Source organism: Pristis pectinata, chromosome 37 (genome assembly GCF_009764475.1).
Source record: "Pristis pectinata isolate sPriPec2 chromosome 37, sPriPec2.1.pri, whole genome shotgun sequence".
Classification (NCBI taxonomy): domain Eukaryota; kingdom Metazoa; phylum Chordata; class Chondrichthyes; order Rhinopristiformes; family Pristidae; genus Pristis; species Pristis pectinata.
The window spans coordinates 5,323,391-5,351,268 of record NC_067440.1 but is presented as its reverse complement, the minus strand read 5'-3'; the positions used below and the strand labels follow the sequence as shown (position 1 = coordinate 5,351,268).

Here is a 27,878-nt window from a genome sequence, read left to right as displayed (position 1 = left end):
ACCCACAGAACAGCAAGGGATGAACTATGAATGCCAGTTTTGCCCCCTTCCTGTGGCACAGTGGTGCAGCTCGTAGGATCGCTGCCTCACAGCTCCAGAGACCCGGGTTCAATCCTGGCCCCCAGTGCTGATGACTTGATCACTTCAAATATTTCAATGTGATTTCCCCCACCCTCCTTCGCTCCAGGGAAAACAGTCCCAGTCTCTCCTTATAACTCAAGCCCTCCAGTCCCAGTGACATCTTTGTGAATCCACACCCTTTCCAGCTCAATCACATCCTTCTTATAGCTGGGTGACCAGAACTGGACACAATATACCAAGTGCAGTCTCACCGAAGACCTGTACTCTTGTAATATGATGTCCCAACTCCTGTACTGAATGCCCTGACCAATGAAGGCAACCGTGCCAGACACCTTCTTCACCACCCTGTCCACCTGCGTCACCACTTTCAGGGAACCATGTACCTGTACCCCTAGGTCCCACTGTTCTACAACACTCCCCAGGGCCCTGCCATTTATTGTGTAAGTCCTGCTCCATTTTAACTGCAACACCTCACATTTGTCCAAGTCAAATTCCATCTGCCACTCTTTAGCCCACTTCCCCAGTTCATCTAGATCCCATTATGAAAGAACATTGTATTTCTTACAACTTCAGAGGGCAGGGGTTTGGAGGAAATGAAGGGAGAAGAGGGCAGGGAACAAACTCGCGTGTGCCAGTTTTAATGCTCCACATGAACCACCTCCCTCTCCCCCAATGTCCCTCTCCCTTGAGCACTCACCCTCAGTTCCCTCCATGCCGCTGGCAACACAAGAGGATGCATTGCCATCAGTGAGAAGCTGGGAGTTAGCCACTCTATTCACTGTCAGGGAATCAAGAGAGAGAAATCTCATTTTTATTAAACAACAAGAACATTCCGTATATTTAACATGGGGAAGAACCAGGGCGGAGGTGTGGAGGGGAGGTACCCGGGCTCGTTGCAGTGACCGAGCCCTACAGCTCGGTCAGGTCGTCGTTGAAGTAGAGCAGGATGGACTGGCGGAAGCTGTCGGGCTCCATCTGTAGCTCGTAGAACATCTCGTCCTCATCCACAATCCCATTCTCCTCCAGGGTCTTGTCCATGTCCAGCTTCACTCCGTCGTACTTCCAGGTGTAGCTTGCCGCATGAGTGTTGTACATCAGGTACCGCTCCAAGATTTCGTTCATTGTCTCCTCGCTGCAGACCTGACCAGCGACCGGGGAAATAAAACAACACCGATGGCTAACGCATTCCTCCTTTTGGGTTCCACCAGTCCCCTGCACCACTTCTCACCAAAGAGCGTTTGTGTCTAAAATTTCAATTAATTCTGTTCTGTGTATTCTTCTAGTACAAGAGGTTGTTCAGCCCAACTATTAGAGCCATAGACCAATACAGCACAATACAGGCCCTTCGGCCCACCATGTTGTGCCGACCTTTAAACCACACCTAAGACTATCTAACCCCTTCCTCCCGTATATCCCCCTATTTTAAATTCCTCCATATGCTTATCTAACAATCTCTTGAACTTGACCAATGTATCAGCCTCCACCACCACCCCAGGCAGTGTATTCCATGCACCAACCACTTTCTGGGTGAAAAACCTCCTTCTGATATCTCCCTTGAACTTCCCACCCATTACCTTAAAGTCATGCCCTCTTGTATTGATCATTGGTGCCCTGGGAAAGAGGCACTGGCTGTCCACTCTATCTATTCCTCTTAATATTTTGTACACCTCTATCATGTCTCCCCTCATCCTCCTTCTCTCCAATGAGTGAAGCCCTAGCTCCCTTAGTCTCTCCTCATAATCCATACTCTCCAAACCAGGCAGCATCCTAGTAAATCTCCTCTAAACCCTTTCCAACGCTTCCACATTCTTCCTATAATGAGGCGACCAGAGAACTGGACACAGTACTCCAAGTGTGATTTAACCAGTTTTGTAGAGCTGCATCATTACCTTGCAGCTCTTAAACTCGATCCCACGACTTATGAAATCTAACATCCCATAAGCTTTCTTAACTACCCTATCCACCTGCGAGGCAACTTTAAGAAGATCCAGATCCTTTTGCTCCTCCACACTACCCAGAATCCTGCCATTAACCTTGTACTCTGCCTTGGAGTTTGTCCTTCTAAAGTGTACCACCTCACACTTCTCCGGATTGAACTCCATCTGCCACTTCTCAGCCCAGCTCTGCATCCTATCAATATCCCTCTGTAAGCTTCGACAGCCCTCCACACTATCCACAACACCACTGACCCTTGTGTCGTCTGCAAATTTGCTAACCCACCCTTCCACCCCCTCATCCAAGTCATTAATAAATATCACGGTAAGTAGAGGTCCCAGAACCAATCCTTGCGGGACACCACTAGTCACAGCCCTCCAATCTGAATGCACTCCCTCCACCACAACCCTCTGTTTTCTACAGGCAAGCCAATTTTGAATCCACACAGCCAAGCCTCCCTGGATCCCTTGCCCTCTGACCTTCTGAAGGAGCCTACCATGTGGAACCTTGTCAAACGCCTTACTAAAATCCATGTAGACCACATCTACTGCACTACCCTCATCAATCTTCCTGGTCACCTCCTCAAAGAACCCTATCAGGCTTGTGAGGCAAGATCTTCCCTTCACAAAGCCATGCTGGCTATCCCTAATCAGTCCATGATTCTCTAAATGCTCATAGATCCTATCTCTTACAATTCTTTCTAACAGCTTGCCCACCACAGACATAAGGCTCACTGGTCTGTAATTCCCTGAACTATCCCTACTACCTTTTTTGAATAAGGGGACAACATTTGCCACCCTCCAATCCTCCGGTACCATTCCCGTGGACAACGAGGACTCAAAGATCCTAGCCAATGGTTCAGCAATCTCCTCCTTCGCCTCGCGAAGCAGCCTGGGGAATATTCCGTAAGGCCCCGGGGACTTATCTGTCCTAATATTTTCTAACAGCTCCAACACATCCTCTCTCTTGATATCTACATGCTCTAGAACATTAACCTTACCAACACTATGCTCAGCATCATCAAGACCCCTCTCCTTGGTGAATACTGAAGAGAAGTATTCATTGAGAACCTCACCCACTTCCACAGCTTCCACGCACATCTTCCCACCTTTGTCTCTAATCGGACCTACCTTTATTCCCGTCATCCTTCCGCTCTTCATGTACGACAAAAAAGCCTTGGGATTCTCCTTAACCCTACTCGCCAAAGCCTTTTCATGTCCCCTTCTCGCTCTCCTCAGCCCTTTCTTAAGCTCCTTCCTTGCTACTCTATATTTCTCATGAGCCCGATCTGATCCTTGCTGCTCACACCTTATGTATGCTGCCTTCTTCTTCCTAACTAGTTGTTCCACCTCTCTTGTCACCCATGGTTCCTTCACCCTGCCATTCTTTCTCTGCCTCACCGGGAGAAATTTATCCCTAACGTCCTGCAAGAGATCCCTGAACATCGACCACATCTCCATAGTACATTTCCCTTCAAAGATGTCATCCCAATTTACACTCTCAAGTTCTAGCCTTATAGCCCCATAATTTGCCTTTCCCCAATTAAATATCTTCCCGTCCTCTTTGCTCCTATCCCTGTCCATGACAATGCTAAAGGTTATGGAGCAGTGGTCACTGTCCCCAAAATGCTCACCCACCGAGAGATCTGTCACCTGACCCAGTTCATTACCTAATACTAGATCTAATATGGCATTCCCTCTAGATGGTCTGTCAACATACTGTGACAGGAATCCGTCCTGGACACACTTAACAAACTCTGCCCCGTCTAAACCTTTGGCACTAAGCAGGTGCCAATCAATGCTTGGGAGGTTGAAGTCTCCCATGATAACAACCCTGTTATTCTTGCATCTTTCCAAAATCTGCCTCCCAATCTGCTCCTCAGTATCCCTGCTGCTACCGGGGGGGGTAGGGGTGGGGCCTATAGAATACTCCCAGTAGAGTAACTGCTCCTTTCTTGTTCCTAACTTCCACCTATCCTTCTACATTATCCACCCTTTCTGCAGCTGTAATAGTATCCCTGACCAGTATTGCCACCCCTCCTCCTCTTCTCCCCCCCTCCCTATCCCTTTTAAAACACTGAAAACCAAGAATATTCAATATCCATTCCTGCCCTGGTGACAGCCAAGTCTCTGCAAGAGCCACAATATCATAGTCCCATGTACTTATCCAAGCTCTCAGTTCATCTCCTTTATTCCTGATACATCTTGCATTTAAGTAAATGCACTTTAGCCCATCCACCTTTCTACTTTTATACCCTGTACTCTGCTTCTCCTTCCTCAAAGCCTCTCTGTATGTTAGATCTGACCTTTCCCCATCCCCTTCTTCCTTTGACCTACCCCTCTGGTTCCCATCCCCCTCACTATCTAGTTTAAACCCTCCCGAACCACCCTAGCAAACCTGCCCGCAAAGATATTGGCCCCCCTCAGGTTCAAGTGTAACCCGTCCTCTCTGTATAGGTACCACCTTCCCCAGAAGGGATCCCAATGATCCAAAAATCTAAAACCTTCCCTCCTGCACCAACTCCTCAGCCACACATTCATTTGGCATCTCCTCCTATTCCTACCTTCACTATCGTGTGGAACTGGCAGCAATCCCGAGATTGCTACACTTGAGGTCCTGTTCTTCAGCCTTCTGCCTAGCTCCCTAAACTCACTTTTCAGGACCTCATCCCTCTTCCTACCTATGTCGTTGGTACCAACATGTACCACGACTTCTTGCTATCCTTCCTCCCACTCAAGAATCCTGTGGACCTGATCAGAGACATCCCGGACCCTGGCTCCTGGGAGGCAACATACCATCTGGGATTCATGCTCACTGCCACAGAACCTCCTATCTGTTTCCCTGACTATCGAGTCCCCTATCACTACTGCCCTCCTCTTCTCCACCCTTCCCTTCTGAGCAGCCAGACCAGTCCCAGTGCCAGAGACCTGGCTACTGCTGCTTGATCCCTGCAGGTCATCCCCCTCAACAGATTCCAAAGCGGAAAACCTGTTATTTGGGGGGAACAGCCTCCGGGGTGCTCTACACTATCTGCCTGTTCGTTTTCTTTTTCCTTTTCTCTCCCCCGACAGTCACCCTTCTATCTACTTCCTGGACTCCAGAAGTACCTGCTCTAAGGGGGGGTGACTGTCTCCCAATGCACAGTATCTACATAATTCTCTCCCTCCCTGATGCTCCGCAGTGTTTGAAGCTGCAAGTCCAGCTCATCAATCCTGAGCCGAAGTTCCTCCAGCCTCAAGCACTTACTGCAGATGTGGTCACCGTGCACCACAGCAAGGTCCACTAGCTCCCACATCAAGCAGCTGCAGCACATCACCATGTCCTCCCTCCGAACTAATTCTTTCCCGACCTAGTTTTATCCTACTTAAAAATTTATAACAGGTAACAAGTAAACCTTACCTTTACCTACCAGCTACTCACCCGCCTCGCCCAGTTCCCGCCTAAGCCCTTTGAGCCAAAGCCCAATCACTCTGCTCCCTCTCACTCCGCTGCCCGTTCTGACGCTGCCCACTGGATATGGCAGTCTTCTTTTTAAACTGTTCGCGCGCTACCAACTGACGTCACACGCCTGCACAGTTACTCCCCGCTATCCCTGAACCGTTAGAAAAAAAACATCTGTTCGGAACTCCTCGGCCGCTTCCGCTTGCTCACCTCTCGCTCCCAATCCTTTACTTCCCAAAGGACCTTTATTCCCAATGTCCTTCCCCTTCTTGAGGGTTGGACTGGAGTTCTAAACGTCCCTCTCCCCTCCTGACACCATCAGCCATGGTTGGAAAGCCCTGACCCTCTTTAATTCCCACCTCCTGTGAGCCAGTTCTCACCGCCTCTCCCTCTCTATGTCTGTGACTAGTGGTGTTCTGCAGGGATCCGTACTGAAACCTCTGCTATGTGTGATGTATAAATGACTTGGATGAAAATGTGGATGGGTAGGTTAGTAAGTTCGCAGATGATACAAAGATTGGTGGTGTTGTGGATAGTGTGGAAGATTGCCAAACGATACAGTGGGATATAGATCAGTTGCAGATATGGGCGGAGAAATGGCACATGGAGTTTAACCCGGCCAAGTGTGAGGTGTCGCACTATGGGACAGTGCGCTGTTAGTGGCAAGATGGCAGAGGGATCTTGGGGTACAAGTCCACAGCTCCCTGAAAGTGGCTGCACAGGTTGACAGGGTGATAAAGAAGATGTATGGCATGCTTGCATTTATTAGTCAAGGCATTGAGTTCAAGAGTCAGGAAGTTACGTTGCAGCTTTATAAAACTCTGGTTAGGCTGCATCTGGAGTATTGCATTCAGTTCTGGTCACCCCATTATAGGAAGGATGTGGAGGCTTTGGAGAGGGTGCAGAAGAGGTTCACTAGGATGCTGCCTGGATTAGAGGGCATGAGCTGTAAGAAGAGGTTGGACGAACTTGTATTGTTTTCTCTGTAGCGGCAGGGGCTGAGGGGAGACCTGATAGAGGTTTAAAAGAGTACATGAGGCAATAGGTCGGGTAGACAGCAGGTATCTTTTTCCCCAGGGTCCAAATGTCTAATACCAGAGAACATGAATTTAAGGTGAGTGGGGCTAAGTTTAAAGTAGAAAAAAGGAGCAAGTTTTTTTTTACAGAGAGTGGTGGGTGCCTGGAATGCACTGCAGGGTGGTAGTGGAGGCAGATACGATAGAGGCGTTTAAGAGGCTCTTAGATAGGCACATGAATGTGCAGAGAATGGAGTGATTAGTTTAATTAGGCATTTAGTTCAGCATAACATAGTAGACTGCAGGGCCTGTTCCTTTGCTGTACTGTTCCATGTAACTATAGTTAATGTTGGAGACACAAGAGACTGCAGATGCAGAAGTATAAAACAATGAGGAACTCAACGGGTCGGGCAGCATCCGCGGAGGGAAATGGACAGTCGACGTTTCGGGTCGAGACCCTTCATCTGGACTGGAAGGGAGATAGTTGGTATAAAGGGGTGAAGGGGAGGGGTGGAGCAGGAGCCGGCAGGTGAGAGGTGGATCCAGGTGAGGAGGGGGGAGAGGCAGATGGAGGAGGGGAGGGTGGGGAGAGCGACAGAGACTGGGAGGTGAGGAGAGCGACAGAGACTGGGAGGTGAAGGCAACAAAGGACTACAGATGGTGGGATCTGACAGGAGAGGAGGTGGAGCCTGGAACCAAATAAGGGAGGTGGGGAGGGCAGATGGGAAGGTGGGGGGGGGAGGTGGGAGGGGACACAGTGGGTGTGTGGGTGATGGGCTGGGGTGGGTGTAGGAGGAACTCGGTGGATCAGGAGGAGAGAGAGAAGGGACAGAGGGGGGGCAGGTTACCTGAAACTGGAGAACTAATATTGGGTCCCACAATAAACTGCGATCCACACTGCTCATCGCGCACTGGTTATGTGTGTTTCACAAACTAAAATATCCGTCTGTACAGAAGGAGAGATGGTTCCAATAATGGACACAGATATCATCTGCAGAGTTGTGCACTGACAGGCAAGAAGTGAGATCAGCCTAAAGTCCAGCAAGGACACGGCGCCAAGTTGCCTCCTTTGGTGCTGTAAATGTGTACGATGATATATCAGAAGGACCTCAGTCCGTCTACAGAGAAAGAGGAACTGAGGGACACCAGCCATTGTTTAGATATGAGAGTGAAAGATTGAGAGACAATACACATCAGTGTATGCTATCTCCCTGAGGGAGGGGGACTGAGAGACTCCAGTGTACAGCTTTCTCTCTGAGTCTGAGATTGGGAGACATCAGTGTACGTGTATCCAGGCAGGATGGTGTACAAGATGGCAGGACCTTCCTGTTTCTGAATTGGCATTGGTTCCAAACCCTGGAACCGTGCACCTGACAGCGGTGAGGGCGACATTCACCAAACAAACCACCGTGGTTCACAAAGATGGCATCGTCACAGGCGGATTTATAAAAAGGCAATAAATGCTGTTCTTTACACCCACCTCGCATCAGGAGTTGGGAAAATAAACCCATGAGCTCCAGCTGGGAATGATTTTACTTTCATTAAGAATGCAATTGAAATGAATTGATGCTCAGAGTGAGTCTAAGGAGAGGTTGGACAAACTTAGGTTGTGTTCTCTGGAGCGTCGGAGACTGAGGGGAGACCTGACAGAGGTTTAAAAAATTACGAGAGGCATAGATAGGGTAATCAAAATCCTTTTCCCAGGGTAGAAATTTCAAATACTAGAAGACATGCACTTAAGCTGAGAGGGGGAAAGTTTAAAGGAGATGTGCAGGGCAAGTTTTTTTTATACACACGGAGTGGCTGGTGCTTGGTGCGGGCTGCCAGGGGTAGTGGAGGAGGCAGATGTGATAGTGACGTTTAAGAGGTGGTTAGATAGATATGAATGTGCAGGGAATGGAGGGATGTGGATCACGTGCAGGCAGAAGAGACTTTGTTTAATTTGGCTCGTGTTCAGCACAGACATTGTGGGCTGAAGGGCCTGTTCCTGTGCCGCGCTGTTCTATGTTCGTATCCCCCTGAGATATAGGGACTGTAAGGCCCACTCGGTGTATAGGTATCTCCCTGAGATAATGGCACTGTAAGGCCCAGTCAGTGTACGGGTATCTCCCTGGGACAGTGGCACTGTAAGGACCAGTCAGTATACGGGTATCTCCCTGGGATAGTGGCACTGTAAGGACCAGTCAGTGTACGGGTATCTCCCTGGGATAGTGGCACTGTAAGGACCAGTCAGTGTACGGGTATCTCCTTGGGATAGTGGCACTGTAAGGACCAGTCAGTGTACGGGTATCTCCCTGGGATAGTGGCACTGTAAGGACCAGTCAGTGTACGGGTATCTCCCTGGGATAGTGGCACTGTAAGGACCAGTCAGTGTACGGGTATCTCCCTGGGATAGTGGCACTGTAAGGACCAGTCAGTGTACGGGTATCTCCCCAAGAGAAGTGGAGTGAAAGAAAAGATATTTCCCAAGAGGAAAGTGATTTTCCACATACAGCTTTCTCCCTGAGGGTGAGGAAGTGAGAAACACCAATCAGTACACAGATAGGAGTGGGAGAGAACTGAGACCCTAGTCCGTGTACAGTTATCAGCGAGAGACCCCGAGGGAGAGGATGAGAAGCCTCAAACAATCTCATAATTCCTAGGGAGATCTTTGTGAGAGTCTAGGCAGTGGATTCTATGTATTGTAGGTTGCATTAAGTAGATGAAAGTTGAATGCTCTGCTGCACTACTGAATGTATCTAACCATCATACACAGTGCTGTATCTGTTGTTATGATTCTGTTCCTCAAAAGGAGAATGATCAGGAATGTATCTTGACAGCCAAGTAATGATTCCCCTCACACCCCTCAGTTCCAGAATGACCACAGGTGTAATCAGGACATTCGGTACCTCGAGCACTTGTTCTTGTGATGTGAGGGTGTTGATGATCCGGATGTATCTTGTTTTCTCGCTTAAATATCCAACCTCATACTTTGGGTCTTTCCACCATGGAGTCCCGAAATTGTTAAACCAGTCGCTCTGCGGCATGGGTGGGGGGATGTGGACGAAGCGGCCACGAGGCGTGTGGTACTTCTGACAATTGGTGAACTGGTCAATCTCAATGCGGATCTGCATTGGAAGTGAAGAGAAAATGGTGGTAAACGTTCGGCTGCTTCAGTCCTGAGGCAACTTCAGCCTTTCGAGACGGTATCTCACTCAGGCGAGAGGATTAAGGACGGGAACACGGGAAAACAGGAGCAGGATTGGGCCACTCTGCCTCTCAAACCTACCCCTCCATTCCATAATACCACAAGATTATAGGAGCAGAGTTAAGCCATTCGGCCCATTGAGTCTGCTCCACCATTCAGTCGTGGCTGATTTTCTGTCAGCCCCATTCTCCCCGTAACCCTTCACCCCCTTATCAATCAAGAACCCCCTCATCCTTCCAAACTTCATTGAGTACAGGCCCAGAGACATCAAGCACTCCTCATATGTTAAGCCTTTCATGGATTGCATGGATAATCTGCCCAAGGCCTTATCTGTGCCAGTACCCCACAGCCATCAATCCCCCGATCTTTCAGACTTACGAATCTCTTTAAATCCCCCCCAGTGATCCAGCCTCCATTACCCTCTGGAGCAGAAATCACCACCCCACCAGTCACCAGAACCAGAGTGGACGCCCGAGGGATGAGGATCAGGAGGAGAAGGGGTCTACAAATGCAACCCTTTCATTTCCTCACGTACATTGCAATGTCAGTTTGCAAGACATATGAGTGAGGAAAACAATTACTTAAATTTTTTTGGTTCACCTCCTCACCTCCGTGGAGGGGTTGAACAAACTCTGGAGCGCTGGAGACCGAGGGGAGACCTGAGAGAAGTGTGAAAAATGATGAGAGGCATAGATAGGGTAGGCAGTTGGATTCTTTATGCCAGGGTGGAAATGTCAAATACTAGAGGGCATAGGTTTAAGGTGAGAGAGGGAAAGTTTTAGAGAGACTTGAGCGGTGGGTGCCTGGTACGGGCTGCCAGGGGAGGTGGTGGAGGCAGATACTATAGCAACGTTTAAGAGGCTTTGAGATAAGGACATGAATATGCAGAGTGTGGAGGGATATGGTCCATGTGCAGGTAGAAGGGCTTAGTTTAATCTGGCATCATGGTCGGCATGGACATGGTGGGCCGAAGGTCCTGTCCCTGTGCTGTACTGTTCCATGTGCAAAAATGAATGGCTGAGTGAGCAGAAATAGCGACTGGGATTTAAGGCAGTCAAAGAAACAGGAGTCCGTTGGGTCACTCGGTTAAATCACACTTGATCTTCCCAACTCCCCTTAGCCTTCTTTAGTTCAGTGACATTTAATCACCTTGCCCCAACAAAGAACTGGCAATCGCTGTTTTGAAATTTTCAATCAACCCCCAGCCAGGATGGCTTTCTGGAGACAGGCGCCCACATTCTGTGTGTGAATAGGTGCCTCCCAGATTGAGACTGGGTTCCGATCATAAGATTAGATTGCCCGTATTTTGGACTGCCCCTAGACGAAATAGTTTCTCTCTATCTACACAATCACATCCTTTAATCATCCTCAACAGCTCAATTAGACCATCCCTTTGCATTCTATACTTGAGAAAATACAAACCAGATCTCATTTACAATACAGTATGTCCTCGTTTGCTCTTCTACTAAGGCAGTCTCTCTGGATCGAGAACAGCTTTTCCCCCACTGCGACTGCTTGCCACCAATATATGGAATTTGAGCTCCCGCTCCCAACACTGTGTTGTGTCTCAGTTGCCATGTCTTTGGTATTGGTTTATTCTGGTCACATGTACTGAGATACAGTGAAAAGCTTTGTTTGCGTGCCATCCGGACAGATCATTCTGTACATAAGTACATCGAAGTAGTAAAAAGAAAAGCAGAATATAGCATTACAGCTACAGAGAGAGTGCAGTGCAGGCAGACAATAAGGTGCAAGGGCCAAGACGAGGTAGATTGGGAGATCAAGAATTCATCTTTTAGCGTACAAGAGGTCCTTTCAAGAGTCTGATAACAGCGGGATAGAAGCCGTCCTTGAGCCTGGTGGCACACGCTCTCAGGCTTTTGACGGGAGAGGGGAGGAGAGAGAATGACCGGGGTGGGAGGGGTCCTTGATTTGATTGGCTGCTTTCCCGAGGCTGCGAGGAGTGTAGACGGAGTCAATGGAGGGGAGGCTGGTTTCTGTGATGTGCTGAGCTGTGTCCACAACTCCCTGCAGTTTCTTACGGTCTTGGGCAAAGCAGTTGCCGTACCAAGCCGTGATGCATCTGGATAGGATGCTTCCTCCGGTGCATCTGTAAAAATTGGTGGTCAATGGGGACATGCTGAATTTCCTTATCCTTCTGAGGAAGTAGAGACATTGGTGTGCTTTCTTGCTCCTTTGAGGAGGCAGCAAGGCTGAAACTGGATGGCCTGCAGTGGAATAGTGTCAAGGACGCCCACGCCAAGGAGACGAGCACAGTTCCGGACTTCTTTGAGGTCTAATTTAACTATCTCAGCTTGGGAAGTGACTGCCCCTGTTATTTGTTTTCAATATTACCTCCTTCGTAAAGGCTATAAATGACAGATCAGTGGCACTTAAAAGATATGACGGGTTGAAAGGATTTTTTTAATCTCAAAGTGGATGTTGCTACAGCTGCCAGAACTTTCTATTTGCTGCTAAGTGCTCATTGGCACACCCCACTGAGCACAACTTCTTAGTGTTGTATAATAGGGGATGGCAACTCTGACATTCAAAGTTCTGAATTAGCGAGTGAGAGAGAGAGAAGAACAGTTATAGAAATCACCTTCTACAACCCAAGGATGACCCAAAGTTCTTCACATCAACTTGTCTACTTCTGGAGGTCTGGAATCTAAGGAATGTGACACCCTATTTACACAAAGCTCTCACAAATGACAAACACTCACCACAAGATAATCCACTTGTATCCAAACGCAGGCAAATGGAACTAGCTTGGATGGGAATCTTGGTTGGCATGGACCAGTTGGGCCGAAGAGCCTGTTTCTGTGCTGTATTAATCTATGACTCTATGTTGAATGAAAGTATTAGAGGACACTGGGGAGAGCTCCCTCCCTGCCCTTATTCATAATGATGACCCTATTCCATATTTCCTTACAAGACTGGACACCATTCAGCCCATCGAGTCGATAAGATATGATTTCTTTATCAGTCACATGTACATCGAAACACAGTGAAATGCATCTTTTGCGTAGAGTGTTCTGGGGGCAGCCTGCAAGTGTCGCCACGCTTCTGGCGCCAACACAGCACACCCACAACTTCCTAACCCGTACGTCTTTGGAATGTGAGAGGAAAGCGGAGCACCTGGAGGAAACCCATGCAGACACGAGGAGAATGTACAAACTCCTTATAGACAGCAGTCAGAATTGAACCCGGATCGCTGGTGCTGTAAAGCGTTATGCTAACCGTGCCTGCCTTAGCAGCTCACAAAGCAATCCTATTCCCCCTCCCCCCTCACACAACTAATTTTTTTCCGTAACTTATACTGCCCGCATTCCCATCAACTCCCCTCTAGATTCAACCACTACCCCTATGCTTTGGGAAATTTACAGTGGCCAATTAACCTAACGACGGTCTTTGGGATGTGGCGTGCCAGAGGTCAGGATCAAACCCAGGTTGTTGGAGCTGTGAGGCAGCAGCTGTACAAGCTGCACTGCTGGGCCACCCACCAGGGCAACTTTTATTGCCACCCAAGCCAGCGATCGGGGTTCGATTCCTGTCACTGTCTGTAAGGAGTTTGTATGTTCTCCCGTGTCTGCGTGGGTTTCCTCCGAGTGCTCCGGTTTCCTCCCACATTGCAAAAGACGTACGGGTAGGTTAATTTAGGTTTAAAATGGGCGGCGCGGACTCGTTGGGCCGGAAGGTCCTGTTACCATGCTGTAAATAAAATTAAAAATTTAATTGGTTCAGTATCTCAGTCCCTCACCCTGTCCCTGCAGCCCTCACTCCTGCCAACACAGCACGGAAACAGGCCCTTCAGCCCCACCTGTCCATACTGACCGAGATGCCCAGATAAGCCAATCCCAGTTGTTCATGTTTGACCCATCTCCCTTTGAACCTTTCCTATCCATGTACCTGTCCAAATGAAGTGCAGAACTTCCACAACCCAGGAATTCTGGAATGCCATCTTTCTCTGGGTTTGCAAACCAAACTGTACCCTAGAGAAATGCCTAACTGATTCCCGAATTATTTGTTTGAAAGAGAATGAAATTAGAGGGAAGAATATTCAGACATATTGTGTTCTCCGAAATTTGGAAAGCTAAGGCGGTGATTGGATCAAAGATTTCAAGATACTGTTGGGAATGGATGGGAAGACAGAAATAATTTTCTTTTTACTGACCGAGGAATCTAGGGCCAGAGCAGAGTGTAAAAAAAATCAGAGCAACAAATAATCTGCTGGAGGAACTCAGCAGGTTGAGCAGCGTCAATGGCGAGAGTCCTCCCACAGATGCTGCTCAACCTGCCGAGATCCTCCAGCAGATTGTTGCACCAGATTCCAACATCTGCCGTCTCTGGTGTCTCCTTAAAATCAGAGCCAGGCTTTTAGTGTCAGATTCATACAGCACAGGAACAAGCCCATCAGAACCAGGTTTATTCTCACTGACGTGTGACGTGAAATGTGTTGTTTTGCGGCAGCAGTACAGTGTAAGGCATAAAAATTACGACAAGTTACAAAGGTAAATAAATAGTGCAAAAGAGGAATAACGAGGTAGTGTTCATGGGTTCATGGACTGTTCAGAAATCTGATGGTGGAGGGGAAGAAGCTGTTCCTGAATCGTTGAGTGTGGGTCTTCAGGCTTCTGTACCTCCTCCTTGATGGTAGTAACGAGAAGAGGGCATGTCCCGGGTGGTGAGGGTCTTCAGTGATGGATGCCGCCTTCTTGAGGCGCCGCCTCTTGAAGATGTCCTCAATGGTAGGGAGGGTTGTGCCCGTGATGGAGCTGGCTACCACCCTCTGCGCATCGGAGCCTCCGTACCAGGCAGTGATGCAACCAGTCAGAATGCTCTCCACTGTACATCTGTAGACATTTGCAAGCGTGTTTGGTGACGTACCAAATCTCCTCAAACTCCTAACAAAGTAGAGCCATTGGCATGCCTTCTTCATGATTGCATCAATGTGTTGGGCCCAGGATAGATCCTCTGAGATGTTGATGCCCAGGAATTTGAAGCTGCTCACCCTTTCCACCGCTGACCCCTCAGTGAGGACTGGTGTGTGTTCTCCCGACTTCCCCTTCCTGAAGTCCACAATCAGTTCCTTGGTCTTGCTGAGGTTGAGTGCGAGGTTGTTGTTGCGACACCACTCAACCAGCCGATCTATCTCGCTCCTGTACACCTCCTCGTCGCCGTCTGAGATTCTGCCAACAACGGTGGTGTCATCGGTGAATTTATAGATGGCGTTTGAGCTGTGCCAAGCCACACAGTCATGAGTGTAGAGAGAGTAGAGCAGTGGGCTAAGCACGCATCCTTGAGGTGCGCCTGTGTTGATTGTCAGCGAGGAGGAGACGTTACTACTGATCCGCACTGACTGTGGTCTCCCAATGAGGAAGTCGAGGATCCAGTCGCAGAAGGAGGGACAGAGGCCCAGGTTTTGAAGCTTGTTGATTAGTACTGAGGGGATGATGGTGTTGAACACTGAGCTGTAATCAATAAACATCAGCCTGACGTATGCTTTGCTGTTGTCTAGGTGCTCCAAAGCCAAGTGTCAGTGAGATCGTGTCTGCTGTAAACCTGTTGTGGCAGTAGGCAAATTGCAGCAGGTCCAGATCCTTGCTCAGGCAGGGACCAATGACCAACCTCTCAAAGCACTTCATCACAGTAGATGTGAGTGCTACCGGTTGTTGAGGCAGCTCACCCTGCTCTTCTTGGGCACTGGTATGATTGCTACCCTTTTGAAGCAGGTGGGAACCTCTGACTGCAGCAGTGAGAGGTTGAAGATGTCCTTGAACACTCTAGCCAGTTGGTCAGCACAGATTTTCAGTACCCGGCCAGGTACTGAATCGAGGACTCAGCCCACAATCTTCACGCTGAGTATGAAGTACCCATCAACATTAACCCATTTATCAGCAATTAATCTGTGGCCTTCAACAGCTTGGTGATTAAATGTTGCGAGAGTACTTGTGTGCCTTTTCTGGCATGAAGTTCCAAAAACTTCTTCATGACAGAAGTTTGGAATTCTGCAAACCAATAGATGCTTAGTCAATAGGTCACCTTAAATTTAAGAATAATAGATCAGGATAATACAGATCACGTTGGAATAGGTATATACAGGCCGACCCGAGTTACATCGCCCAACTTGTGGACACCCCTAACTATGAATGAGCTCCCATAATTTTATTGTTCATGTCCAACATCCGTACATACAGCAAAAACTAATATTCTCTCTCTCTCTCCACTTTCAGTAATTATTCTTTCTTATCGGTCAAGTGTGCTTTGGATGTCATTCAATGCAACACTGTGGAGGTAACAGTGACCAAATTAAGTGATTGTTGTGCATTTTCCAACTTACAGACCAATTCCATCTATAAAAACGGAACCCGTTCATCACCCAGGGTGGCCTGTGTATGGAGTTAGGTTCCAGCTCAGCCACGTTCTCATTGCAGTGGTGGAGCAGGCTGAAGAACCTGTCCCTATGTTCACCCCACACTCTGATAACACAATGACTGACCAGGCCACAGCCTAGTCTGCAATACTTCAGACAATGCTTCTATTCCTCCAGGGAAAGCCGACAGGGGAAAAAGATACAGAGGTAAGAGATATCTTTATTAGTCACATGTACATCGAAACACACAGTGAAATACATCTTCTGCGTAGTGTGTTCTGGGGGCAGCCCGCAAGTGTCGCCACGCTTCCGGCACCAACATGGCATGCCCACAACTTCCTAACCTGTGGGATGTGGGAGGAAACCGGAGCACCCAGAGGAAACCCATGCAGACACGGGGAGAACGTGCAAACTCCTTACAGACAGCGGCGGGAATTGAACCCAGGTCGCTGGCGCTGTAAAGCGTTACACTAACCACTACACTACCGTGCCTGCATTCCACAACACTGATCCACTTAGATTGCAGCTTTAACACAGTCCCGCTGTGCGTTGTGGGGACAATTACTGGGCAAACACTGACAATGGATATCAAAACAGGTGCCCAGGGCCTGCCATAGTAGGTGGTTTTAAAGCAGCAGCTTAGAGCAGAGCTGTAGGAAGGAGATTCCAGCACACTTAACGTCAGTTATTACATACTATTGTTAATGTTAATTTGACACTTGAAACCTCTTGGCTTATTCCCAAGGTCCCCACCAATTTGATTCACTTCAAGTGACACCAGGAGACAGCTGAGGGCACTAATTGCAGACGGGACCAGGGGACGGAGAGCTGTGCTGCAGAACTAGCTGTGCCTCCAGGCAAGTCTTGTCTCCAGCTACAACACTGCCATCTACCCAGCAATGTGGAAAATCTCCCAGCTACAACAAGAGCAAGACAAATGAATCCATCTAATTACTGCTCAATAAGTCTTCAGCAAAGTGATGAAAGGTGTTGTTCACAGTATTATCACCAATAACCAATTGCTGATGCTCAGTTTGGGTTTTGTCAGGATTCTGCTCCAGACCTTTCCTAACACACACAACAGAGCCGAATTATAGAGACAAACCAAGAGTGGCTGCCCTTGGCATCAAGGCAGCATCTGACAAAAAACTTTTCTGTTTTTATGTATGTTTCAAAGAGAAGTACAACATTAAAGTACAGATGAAGATCTATTTCATGAACTTCCCATTAGTTTATTGTCATATACACCAGAATGCACCGAAATTCTGGCAGGCACAGTAGTGTAGGGCAGGCACGGTAGTGTAGCGGTTAGCGTAACGCTATTACAGCGCCAGCGACCCAGATTCAATTCCAGCCGCTGTCTGTAAGGAGTTTGTACGTTCTACCCGTGTCTGTGTGGGTTTCCTCCGGGTGCTCCGGTTTCCTCAATGGATGTACGGGTTAGGAACTTGTGGGCATGCTATGTTGGTGCCGGAAGCGTGGCGACACTTGTGGGCTGCCCCCAGAACACTCTACAGAAGGGGATGCATTTCACTGTGTGTTTCGATGTACATGTGACTAGTAAAGATATCTATTACCTATTAAATTCCCTGTTCGCATGAAGCTCACAGTATACATGGTAATAATAAATACAGCAGAACGGTGCAAAGGTTGTAGTGCGGTCTGAAGTATTACAAAGAGAAATGCTAAAGTGACATAACAGAATAACCAAGAGAGGTAGAGTGAAGAGTCCGAGAACGTGGCAGCACCACCAGGAAGGGGATGTGAGAGAGGTGACTGGTTCAGGAGTCTGACAGCAGTGGGGAAGAAGCTGTTCTTGAGTCTGGTCGTTCAGGCTTTCAAGCTCCATTTTTTGATGCTGGAAAATGGATTAAAAAGGCAAAAGCACACAAAATAATTGTGATAAAATGTGCCCCAACTTTTCTTTGATGGTATGGATGTACGAGTGAGCGAGGGAAGATGTATACAGTCATACTGCAGACACGCTAAAGCAACCAGTCTGTTGTGCATGGTGAAACTGAGCAACCATACAAGTAGCTGAAATCAGAGGAGATGTTCTAACAGGGAATCAAGAGAACCTTCCCTACCCAGTGTGTGAGAATATGGAACTTGGACCCACGAGGAAAGAATGAGGCAGCGAGCAGAGAAGGTGGAACTGGGCAAGTTCATGAGGTGAAGGAATAGGACGAGATGGGTGGAAGCCTCACGAGCAACCCCTCCATCTTGACCCTGAACAATATTTCCTGCTCCCTCACCAGGCCTAAATCCTGGAATTCCCATTTCGAGGTAATGTTGGGAAAACTTCACTGCATAGAATGCAACAGCTGAAGGAAATAGCTCACCACCTCCTTCTCAAAGGCCTTCAGGACGGGCCATTGAACAGTGGCACGACCTGCAATGCCCACTTTGATGAATAAAAGGAATTACAGGTTAGTCAGGCCAAATGGCTCATTGCTGTGCTCTGCACTCAGAGTAAATTCATAAGTATTGAACTACCCGGAGTTGTTGGATAATACAATACCTTTGTCATTGGTTCCTTTCTGAGAAGTTGCCCAATATGCATGGTTGTCTGGGATAAGTGAGATATTATTAACTGTAGGGTCTTGGCAGAAGATGCAACTGGTTTGGATGGTTACTAAATGTTTTGAGGGGTTCCTTCAGTGCACTCCAACCCCTTCTCCACAAGATAAGATATCTTTATTAGTCACCTGTACATCGAAACACACAGTGAAATGCATCTTTTGCGTAGAGTGTTCTGGGGGCAGCCCGCAAGTGTCGCCACGCTTCCGGCGCCAACATAGCACGCCCACAACTTCCTAACCAGTACGTCTTTGGAATGTGGGAGGAAACCGGAGCACCCTGAGGAAACCCACGCAGACATGGGGAGAACGTACAAACTCCTTACAGACAGCGGCAGGAATTGAACCCAGGTCGCTGGCGCTGTAAAGTGTCACGCTAACTGCTACACTACCGTGCCTGATACAGTTATAGAGCCGTACTGCGCAGAGGCACTTCCATACTGACCATCATGTTTCTGTCTATACTAATCCCATTTACCAGCACTCGGTCCACAGCCTTCTAAGCCTAGAAACTCTACTTACATCTTCACGTCCCTCATCGAACCAATGGCTGATGTCTTGTCCAGCTGCTTCCAGAATTGGTTTGAGTAGAACGTCACCTAATTGAAGGAATACAGAATAGGTATGGTCGAAGGGAGAGGAGAAAGGAAAACCAGGCCATCTGAGCACACCTGCACCTTCCACCGTGGTTCTTTGGGAGGAACTTTGAGGGGTGGTCACAGACCTCAGGCTTTGCTACCCAACCCAGGAGGGCTTCTAACACCTCAAAGGGGTAGGAATGTTTAGCCTTGAAGAGGATGCAGAAGAGGTTTACCAGGATGTTGCCTGGATTGGAGAGTATTAGCCATAAGGAGAGGTTGGACAATCTTGGGTTGTTTCCTCTGGAGCATTGGAGGCTGAGGGGAGACCTGATAGAGGTTTATAAAATTATGAGAGGCATAGATAGGGTAGACAGCCAGAGTCTCTTTCCCAGGGTGGAAACGTCAAGTACTTGAGGACGTGCATTTAAGGTGACAGAGGGAAAGTTTACGGGAGATGTGTGGGGCAAGGGTTTTTATTACACAGAGAGTGGTGGGTCCCTGGAACGGGCTGCCAGGGGAGGTGGGGGAAGAAGATACGACAGTAGTGTTTAAGATGCTTTTAGATAGACACATGAATATGCAGGGAATGGAGGGGTATGGATCATGTGCAGGCACAAGGGGTTAGTTTAAGTTGGCGTTAAATGGCCAGTAGAAGAAAAGGGCCAAACGGCCCCCTTCTGATCCCATTTCTGATGTTATCTCAGAGATTGACCCGGCGGCGCTCCCTCAGCGCCAGCCAACCCCCCGAGACGCTCCCTCAGCGCCAGCCAACCCCCCGAGACGCTCCCTCAGCGCCAGCCAACCCCCCCGAGGCGCTCCCTCAGCGCCAGCCACACCCCCCGAGGCGCTCCCTCAGCGCCAGCCACACCCCCCGAGGCGCTCCCTCAGCGCCAGCCACACCCCCCGAGGCGCTCCCTCAGCACCAGCCACCACCGCCGCGGCGCTCCCTCAGCGCCAGCCACACCCCCCGAGGCGCTCCCTCAGCGCCAGCCACACCCCCCGAGGCGCTCCCTCGGCTCCTCGCTGGATCACGGCCCGAATACCTGGGAAGTCCTGGAGCAGGGGGGTGAGGTCGTGCACCCTGCCCAGGTAGGACACCCACAGGTCGGCCGCCGTGTTGTGCGCCGCCACCTCGCTGGGGGTGTAGTAGCGGGAGTGCCGCATGGCGCCGGCGTCCTCCGTCGGCATGGAAACCGCCATGGCTTCCGGCGCGTGCGCCACCGCAAACTACAACTACCAGAATCCACCACGCGGCCCCACTAGGTCAGAGATGGAGCCCGCGACCCTGCGGGGCTGCAGCGTCATCAAATATCGCCGCCCTTCTCATGATTGGCGGGGCTGCGGGTCCGCAGTTCTCGCGACGTTTGACTCTGGGCCGGGCCGCCCCTCCCCCCGCCAGAGTTCTCGCCGAGCGGCAGCCGTTCTCGCGAGCTTTCGCCCACGCCGGGTTTAACGTGATCGGTGTGATCTCGCGATACTAGACGTGTTCGCGCGTGGGTTGAGGCGGCTGGCCGATGCGCGGTGACGTCAGGGGGAGGGGTCACCTGGGCTGCCCGGCGGGGCGCCTGCTCTCGCGATGTTTGGGCTGCGGGGCGGGGCAGTGGGGCGATGGCGGCGCTGCCGGGACCCGGCCAGAATGGAGAGTTGGGCGAGGAGCAGCGCAACGGTCCGGGGGTGGGTGGCGGCGTCCGGGGGGCACCGACCGGGGGGGCATCGTCCGGGGGGGGAGGGGAGGCGGCGTCCGGGGGGCACCGACCGGGGGGGCATCGTCCGGGGGGGGAGGGGAGGGGAGGCACCGTCCGGTGGGGGAGGGGTGGGGGGCACCGTCCGGTGGGGGAGGGGTGGGGGGCACCGTCCGGTGGGGGAGGGGTGGGGGGCACCGTCCGGTGGGGGAGGGGTGGGGGGCACCGTCCGGTGGGGGAGGGGGGGCACCGTCCGGTGGGGGAGGGGAGGCGGCGTCCGGGGGGGACCGTCCGGTGGGGGAGGGGAGGCGGCGTCCGGGGGGGACCGTCCGGGGGGGGAGGGGAGGCGGCGTCCGGGGGGGGCACCGACCGGGGGGGCATCGTCCGGGGGGGGAGGGGAGGCGGCGTCCGGGGGGCACCGACCGGGGGGGCATCGTCCGGGGGGGGAGGGGAGGCGGCGTCCGGGGGGGACCGTCCGGTGGGGGAGGGGAGGGGGGGCACCGTCCGGTGGGGTGGGGGGGGCACCGTCCGGTGGGGGGTGGGGTGGGGGGGGCACCGTCCGGTGGGGGAGGGGAGGGGGTGGGGTGGGGGGGGGCACCGTCCGGTGGGGGAGGGGAGGGGAGGGGGTGGGGGGGGCACCGACCGTTGCGGAGGGGGGGGGTCCCGGCTGAGGGGATGCCCTGCGGTGGTGCCGAGCTGGCGTGGGGCTGCTGAGAGGCTGTGGGGCCGATGAACCGATGGGGGTGGGGATGAGAGTAGCTGGTGGGGGTGTGGGGCAGCCCCCGGCCCTCCCCCTGTGGAAGGGTCACTGTAAGCCTCCTCCCCCTGGCTTCAAGCTCCGGCCACCTCCAGATTGGTGTTGGTTTATTATTCTCACTTGTACCGAGGTCCAGTGAAAAACTTGTCTTACACACCGATCGTACAGGTCACTTCATTACACAGTGCAGGGAGGTAAAAGAACAGAATAAAGTGTCACAGCTACAGGGAAAGTGCAGTGCAGGCAGACAATAAGGTGCAAGGTCACAACGAGGTAGATTGTGAGGTCAAGAGGCATGTCCCCTTTGACACTCACCAACTTTTATCGATGCAACATAGAAAGCATCCTATCTGGATGTATCACGGCTTGGTACAGCAACTGCTCTGCCCGGGACCGCAAGAAACTGCAGGGTTGTGGACACAGCCCAGTGCATCACGGACACCAGCCTCCCCTCCATGGACTCTGTCTTTACCTCTCGCTGTCTTGGTGAAGCAGCCAGCATAATCAAAGACCCCACCCACCCAGGACATTCTCTCTTCTCTCCTCTCCCATCAGGCAGAAGATACAGGAGCCTGAGGGCACGTACCACCAGGCTCAAGGACAGCTTCTACCCCATGGTGATAAGACTATTGATGAGATGGACTCTTGACCTCAGAATCTACTTTGTTTGACCTTGCACCTCTTTGTCTGCCTGCAATGCACTTCCCTGTAGCTGTGACACTTTACTCTGTATTCTGTTATTGTGTTTACCCTGTACTGCCTCAATGCACTGTGTAATGAATTGATCTGTACGATCGGTATGCAAGACAAGTTTTTCACTGTACCTCAGTACAAGTGACAATAATAAACCAATCTCAGTGTTATCGTACTAGGGGTCCTTTTTTTTGTTCTAAATGTGTTCTGTGTAAAAATTGTGTATAATTTATGTTCTCTAATAATAGCACATGAGAAAGATTTAATAGGGCGGCATGGCAGTGTAGCGGTCAGCGTAATGCTTTACAGCACCAGCGACCCGGGTTCAATTCCTGCCGCTGTCTGTAAGGATTTTGTCCATTCTACCCGTGTCTGCGTGGGTTTCCTCCGGGTGCTCCAGTTTCCTCCCACATTCTAAAGACGTACGGGTAGGTTAATTTGGGGGTTTTAAATGGGCGGCGCAGACTCGTTGGGCTGTAAGGGCCTGTTACCACGCTCTAAAATAAAACTAAGAAAATTAAAAATCAATATTTTTTTTCCCTTTTCCAGTTCTGGCGAAGCATCCCAGACCTGAAATGTTAACCGCTTCTCCCTCCACAGACATTGGTGGCTTGTTGAGTGTTTCCAACACTTTGTTTTTACGTAATTGGGGTGTGAATCGTTTCAGGTGTTCTGAACTTGTGAAAGTGGCTGTATAGATGTTTGGTTTATTATTGTCACGTGTACCAAGATACAGTGAAAAGCTCTTGTTTTGCGTACCATTCATAAGATACAGGAGCAGAATTAGGCCGTTCAGTCCATCAAGCCTGCTCTGCTATTCAATTGTAACTGATTTTTTTTTCCAACTCCATCCTCCTTCCACCCCCCCATAACCCCGAGCCCCCTCACCAGTTAAAAACCTGTCAATCTCTGCCTTAAATACCCCCAATGAATGGCTTCCACTGCCCTCTATGGCAACGAATTCCACAGATTCACCACCTTCTGGCTGAGGAAATTCCTCCTCATCTCAGTTCTAAAGGGACGTCCCTTTATTCTGAGGCTGTGCCCTCGGATCCCGGACTCTCCCACTGATGGAAACATCCTCTCCACGTCCACTCTATCCAGGCCTTTCTGTATCCAGGAGGTTTCAATGAGATCCCCCCCTCATCCTTCTGAACTCCGAGTGCAGGCCCGGAAACATCAAACGCTCCTCATGTTAAGCCTTTTGTTCCTGAGATCATTCCTTGGATTCACACAGATTGTTCCATACATTAAGTACTTCAAAGTAGTAAAAAGAAAAACAATGCAGAGTATCATGTTGCAGCAACAGAGAGAGTGCAGTGCAGCTAGGCAAATAACTGGCAAGGGCCACGACAAGATAGATTGGGAGATCAAGGGTTCATATTTTAGCATATGAGAGGTCCGTTCAAGAGTGCTAACAGTGGGGTAGAAGCTGTCCTTGAGCCCAGTGGTACGTGCTCTCAGGCTTTTGTATCTTCTGCGCAACGGGAGAGGGAGCAGAGAGAGAATGTGGGAGGGGTCCTTGATTATGTCGGCTGCTTTCCCAAGGCAGCGGGAAGTGTAAACGGAGTCAATGGAGGGGAGGCTGGTTTGCGCGATGGACTGGACTGTGTCCACAACTCTTAATTTCTTGCGGTCTTGGGCAGAGCAGTTGCCGTATCAAGCCGTGATGCATCCGGTATGCTGCATCCGGTATGCTGCATCTGTAATGACTGGTAAGTCTGTTTGAGAAATGCGAGTGGTTGAGTTATTACATTAGTTTCAAGTGATCCTGTGGATATTGGTGTAACCAGTCCTGTACTTGAGGAGCCTGCCCTCATCCATCCCTCCCTCTGTGCCCCACAGGGACAGGACACTCAGGGAAGTGACGGGCCGTACTCCCAGGCCAGGCAGACGTTGGAGAGCCTGCTGAACAAGAGCATGCGGATTCGGATGACCGACGGCAGGACGCTGATTGGCCTCTTCCTCTGCACTGACCGTGACTGCAACGTCATCTTGGGCTCTGCCCAGGAGTACCTAAAGCCGACAGGTACAGTGGGTGAGGCAGCTGCCGTCTCTGCGTAAACCTGCTCCCGTGTTTGTCCAGTTCCCACGTAAGGGTACCCTGGCCCCTCCCCATCACCACACCCTCCCTGGCCCGTCCAGTAATAAAGCTCCCCTGGGATCTATCATCCTTCCTAAATCCCACATAATTCCAAGATAATGGGCAGCACAGCTCCACTGACTCCTGGTTCATCCTGACCTCTGGTACTGTCTGCTTGCGTGGAGTTTGCACGCTCTCCCTGTGACTGTGTGGGCTTCCCCTGGCTGCTCCAGTTTCCTCCCACATCTCAAAGATGTGTGGGGTCTGTTGCTTTAAGTTGCCCTCCCCAGTGTATGGGTGAGGGGTAGAATCGTGGGGGAGCTGCTGGGAATGTGGGGGGAAATAAAATGATTAGTGCAGTCAGAAACTGAACTGGAGTAGCTGTATACACAATCTGGCTGCAAGAGCAGGTCAGAGGCGAGGAGTTCTGCAGCAAGTAACTCGCCTCCTGACACCCCAGACCCTGTCCTCCGTCTACAAGGCTCAAGTCAGGAGTGTGAGGGAACACCCTCCACTCGCCTGGATGAGTGCAGCTCTCAATAACAGTCACAAAGCTCGACACCATCCAGGACACAGCAGCCCGCTCGATAGGCACCCCATGCAGAACCGTTCACTCACTCCGCCACCGAGACTCCTCAGACAGCACCTTCCAAACCCACCACCTCTCCCAGCTGGAAGGACAAGGGCAGCAAAAGCCCGGGGACCCCCCCCCCCCCCCCCCCCCCCGGGAGTTGCCCTCCGAGCCACACAATCCACTTGGAAATATATCGCCGTTCCTTCACCGTCGCTGGGTCAAACCCCTGGAACCCCCTAACAGCATTGTGGGGACACCCACACCTCACGGACTGCAGCAGTTCAAGACGGCAGCTCGCTACCACCTTCTCAAGGGCAACTAGGGATGGGCGATGAATGCTGGCTCGGCCTGCAAAGCCCACACCCCTTGGGTGAATATATAAATAAATGGGTGTTGATGGTCGGTACAGACTCAGTGGGCTGAAGGGCCTGTTTCCATGCTGTAAGGATCCACCTCGAGGTTCAATCTTGTCTCTTTACTGCCTGCTCCAGCTCAGTACCTCCCCACTTTCTGTCCGTGGTGAGCAGAATGGGCACGTTGCTCAGTCTGCCCCGCCCGGGGCTCACCAACAACTCGATCCGCCGCTCCCGGGATGTGGGAGGAATGAAGTGTAACGTTCCCCCCCCCCGATCTCTCTCATTGCAGATTCCCTGGTGCAGGGGGAGCCTCGCGTCCTGGGTCTGGCCATGATCCCCGGACACCACGTGGTCTCCATCGAGGTGGAAACGGACAGCGTGTCGAGCCTGCCATATACGTGAGGTGGTGGGGCCGTTGCCGAGGAAAGCCGGCAGGCAGGAGCCACCTCGACTCCCCGGTACTACTACTGTCATCTCCTAGGGTTCCTCGTCTGTTAACGGTCGACGGGGAGGGTGTGGCAATGAGTGGTAGGGAGATGGCTCTTGCAGGGTAACTGTGTTGATGGTGGTACAGTACACACAGGCTGGGCCAGTGCTGCTGCTAGCGACCTCTTCCTCTGCGGTCTCTGTGCCTGCAGCGTCACTTTAGTCAGTACCCCTACTCAACTGCCTCAGTAAAGCAGCCATTGTAATCAAAGACCCCTCCCACCATGGACATTCTCTCTTCTACCCCCCCCCCCCCCCCCCCAATCAGGCAGAAGATGTGTACCACCAGGCTCAAGGACAGCTTCTATCCTGTTGTTGTAGGACTATCGAATGGTCCCCTTGTACAATAAGATGGACTCTTGACCTCACAATCTACCTCGTCGTGGCCCTTGCACCTTATTGTCTGCCTGCACTGCACTTCCTCTGTAACTGTAACACTTTATTCTGCATTCTGATATTGCTTTTCCCTCATGCTACCTCAATGCACTGATGTGGTGAAATGATCTGTATGGATGGCGTGCAAAACAGTTTTTCACTGTACCTTGGTACATGTGACAATAAACCAATTTACCCTGGGGTACTCGAAGCTGACAGGTGCAGAGAACGAGATTGAATGGGGGAATAAAAGATGTGGCATCTACAGTAGAAGGCACAGAAAAGCAATGTTACAGTTCAAGTTACGGGTGATTTTTGAACTAAAACACAAACTATTTCTCTTTCCACAGATGTTACCTGACCACCAGAGTGTTCCCAGTATTTTCTGTTTTTATTTCAAGTTTCCAGAGTTTTCCTTTTAAAACTGAATGGGAAATGTTAAATATCACTCCCTGCAGTGAAAAGTAACTAAGCATCTCGACAGCAGCATGTGAGGTTTGGGAGCGCCGTTTTTCTACTGAAATCCAGAGAGAACGAAACGTATTTTGTCATAATTGTCATTTTTATGCAAGAAACGTGTTTTCAGAAGAAATATTTAAATAGTTTATTTTTATCCGTATAAAACATGTACAATAAAATGAATAATGCGATATAAATTGTCGGTGGCAGCAGGGCTCTGGGTGTTGACAGTTTTTCTTTCATTGCCTGTTTTTCTGTATAGTAACCTGCCCTTTGCCAGGTTAGAGGTCCACGGGCTGCGTTCTTCAAAGTCAGTCATCCCTTCCCCCAGTGAGCATTCCGTCTGGGACAAGGGTGAAAGCCATCCAGTCCTTGCCTGGAGATGAGAGACTGCGGATGCTGGGATCTAGAGCACAAACAAACCTCTGGAAGGACTCGGTGGGTCGAGCAGCGTCTGTGGAGGCAGAACGGAATGGTTGACCCTGTATCAGGACCATCTGATGGAAGAGTCTCGACCCAAAGATGTCAACCATCCCTCTGCCTGCGCAGGTGCTGTTGGACCGGCTGAGTTCATGAAGGAGTTTGACTTCTGCTGGATTCCTACCTGTCCGGAAATGTTGACCAGGTCGAGTCTCCCTGGTTTACTGACCCAGTGGAAGTCTTTACAATTCTGAATAGGGTTTGGGGTGGGGAAGATAATTCCCGGTGCGGATAATCCAGTGTGAATACAGGCACACACTTACAGGATCATCACCAGTTAATCCAAAGTCAGTCCCGGAGAAAGATCTTTGCCTGTAGCGTAGTGAAGTGGGGAGCTCACTCCCACAGGAATACCAGCAACGCAGATGCACTTAAGGCACATGGACAAGCCAGGCCTTTTTCTGTATTGTAATATTATCCAACCTTTTAACTTTTTCAGAGTTGTACAGCACAGAAACAGGCCCTTCAGCCCATCAAGCCTATGCCGACCATCATGCCCATTTACATTAGAACATAGAACAGTACAGCACAATACAGGCTCTTCAGCCCACAATGTTGTGCCGACATTTAAACCTCGCCTAAGACTAACCCCTTCCTCCCACATATCCCTCTATTTTAAATTCCTCCGTATGCTTATCTAGCAATCTCTTGAATTTGACCAACATACCTGCCTCCACCACCACCCCAGGCAGCACATTCCATGCCCCAACCACTCACTGGGTAAAAAAACCTCCCTCTGA

At 50.4% G+C, this 27,878-nt stretch overlaps 2 protein-coding genes across 2 annotated transcripts; one reads left to right on the top strand and one right to left on the bottom strand.

The window, feature by feature from the left end:
• Positions 1-870: 870 nt before the first annotated feature.
• LOC127586597 (cytochrome b5 domain-containing protein 1) lies at positions 871-20,556 on the bottom strand. Its single transcript, XM_052044693.1, has 4 exons — positions 20,237-20,556; positions 19,135-19,211; positions 9,362-9,580; positions 871-1,221 (listed from the first exon to the last, which is right to left on the bottom strand). Exons 1-4 carry the CDS (start codon positions 20,391-20,393, stop codon positions 991-993), a joined length of 684 nt encoding a protein of 227 aa, XP_051900653.1. The 5' UTR covers positions 20,394-20,556; the 3' UTR covers positions 871-990.
• A 223-nt stretch (positions 20,557-20,779) lies between these two features.
• Positions 20,780-26,874, top strand: naa38 (N-alpha-acetyltransferase 38, NatC auxiliary subunit). The gene is made up of 4 exons (XM_052044696.1): positions 20,780-20,867; positions 24,171-24,354; positions 25,628-25,796; positions 26,550-26,874. Exons 1-3 carry the CDS (start codon positions 20,802-20,804, stop codon positions 25,738-25,740), a joined length of 363 nt encoding a protein of 120 aa, XP_051900656.1. The 5' UTR covers positions 20,780-20,801; the 3' UTR covers positions 25,741-25,796; positions 26,550-26,874.
• The last annotated feature ends 1,004 nt before the right edge of the window (positions 26,875-27,878 follow it).

What these genes read in the sequence shown, in the direction of transcription:
- LOC127586597 (XM_052044693.1), bottom strand. Translation starts at nt 20,393, where the DNA reads ATGGCGGTTTCCATGCCGACGGAGGACGCCGGCGCCATGCGGCACTCC. An exon ending in CCTGCTCCAGGACTTCCCAG is followed by an intron (nt 19,212 to 20,236) that starts GTATTCGGGCCG and finishes TCCTTCAATTAG; the next exon opens with GTGACGTTCTACTCAAACCA. An exon ending in TCGATGAGGGACGTGAAGAT is followed by an intron (nt 9,581 to 19,134) that starts GTAAGTAGAGTT and finishes CTTCCAATGCAG; the next exon opens with ATCCGCATTGAGATTGACCA.
- naa38 (XM_052044696.1), top strand. Translation starts at nt 20,802, where the DNA reads ATGGCGGCGCTGCCGGGACCCGGCCAGAATGGAGAGTTGGGCGAGGAG. An exon ending in AGCAGCGCAACGGTCCGGGG is followed by an intron (nt 20,868 to 24,170) that starts GTGGGTGGCGGC and finishes TGTGCCCCACAG; the next exon opens with GGACAGGACACTCAGGGAAG. An exon ending in GGAGTACCTAAAGCCGACAG is followed by an intron (nt 24,355 to 25,627) that starts GTACAGTGGGTG and finishes CTCTCATTGCAG; the next exon opens with ATTCCCTGGTGCAGGGGGAG.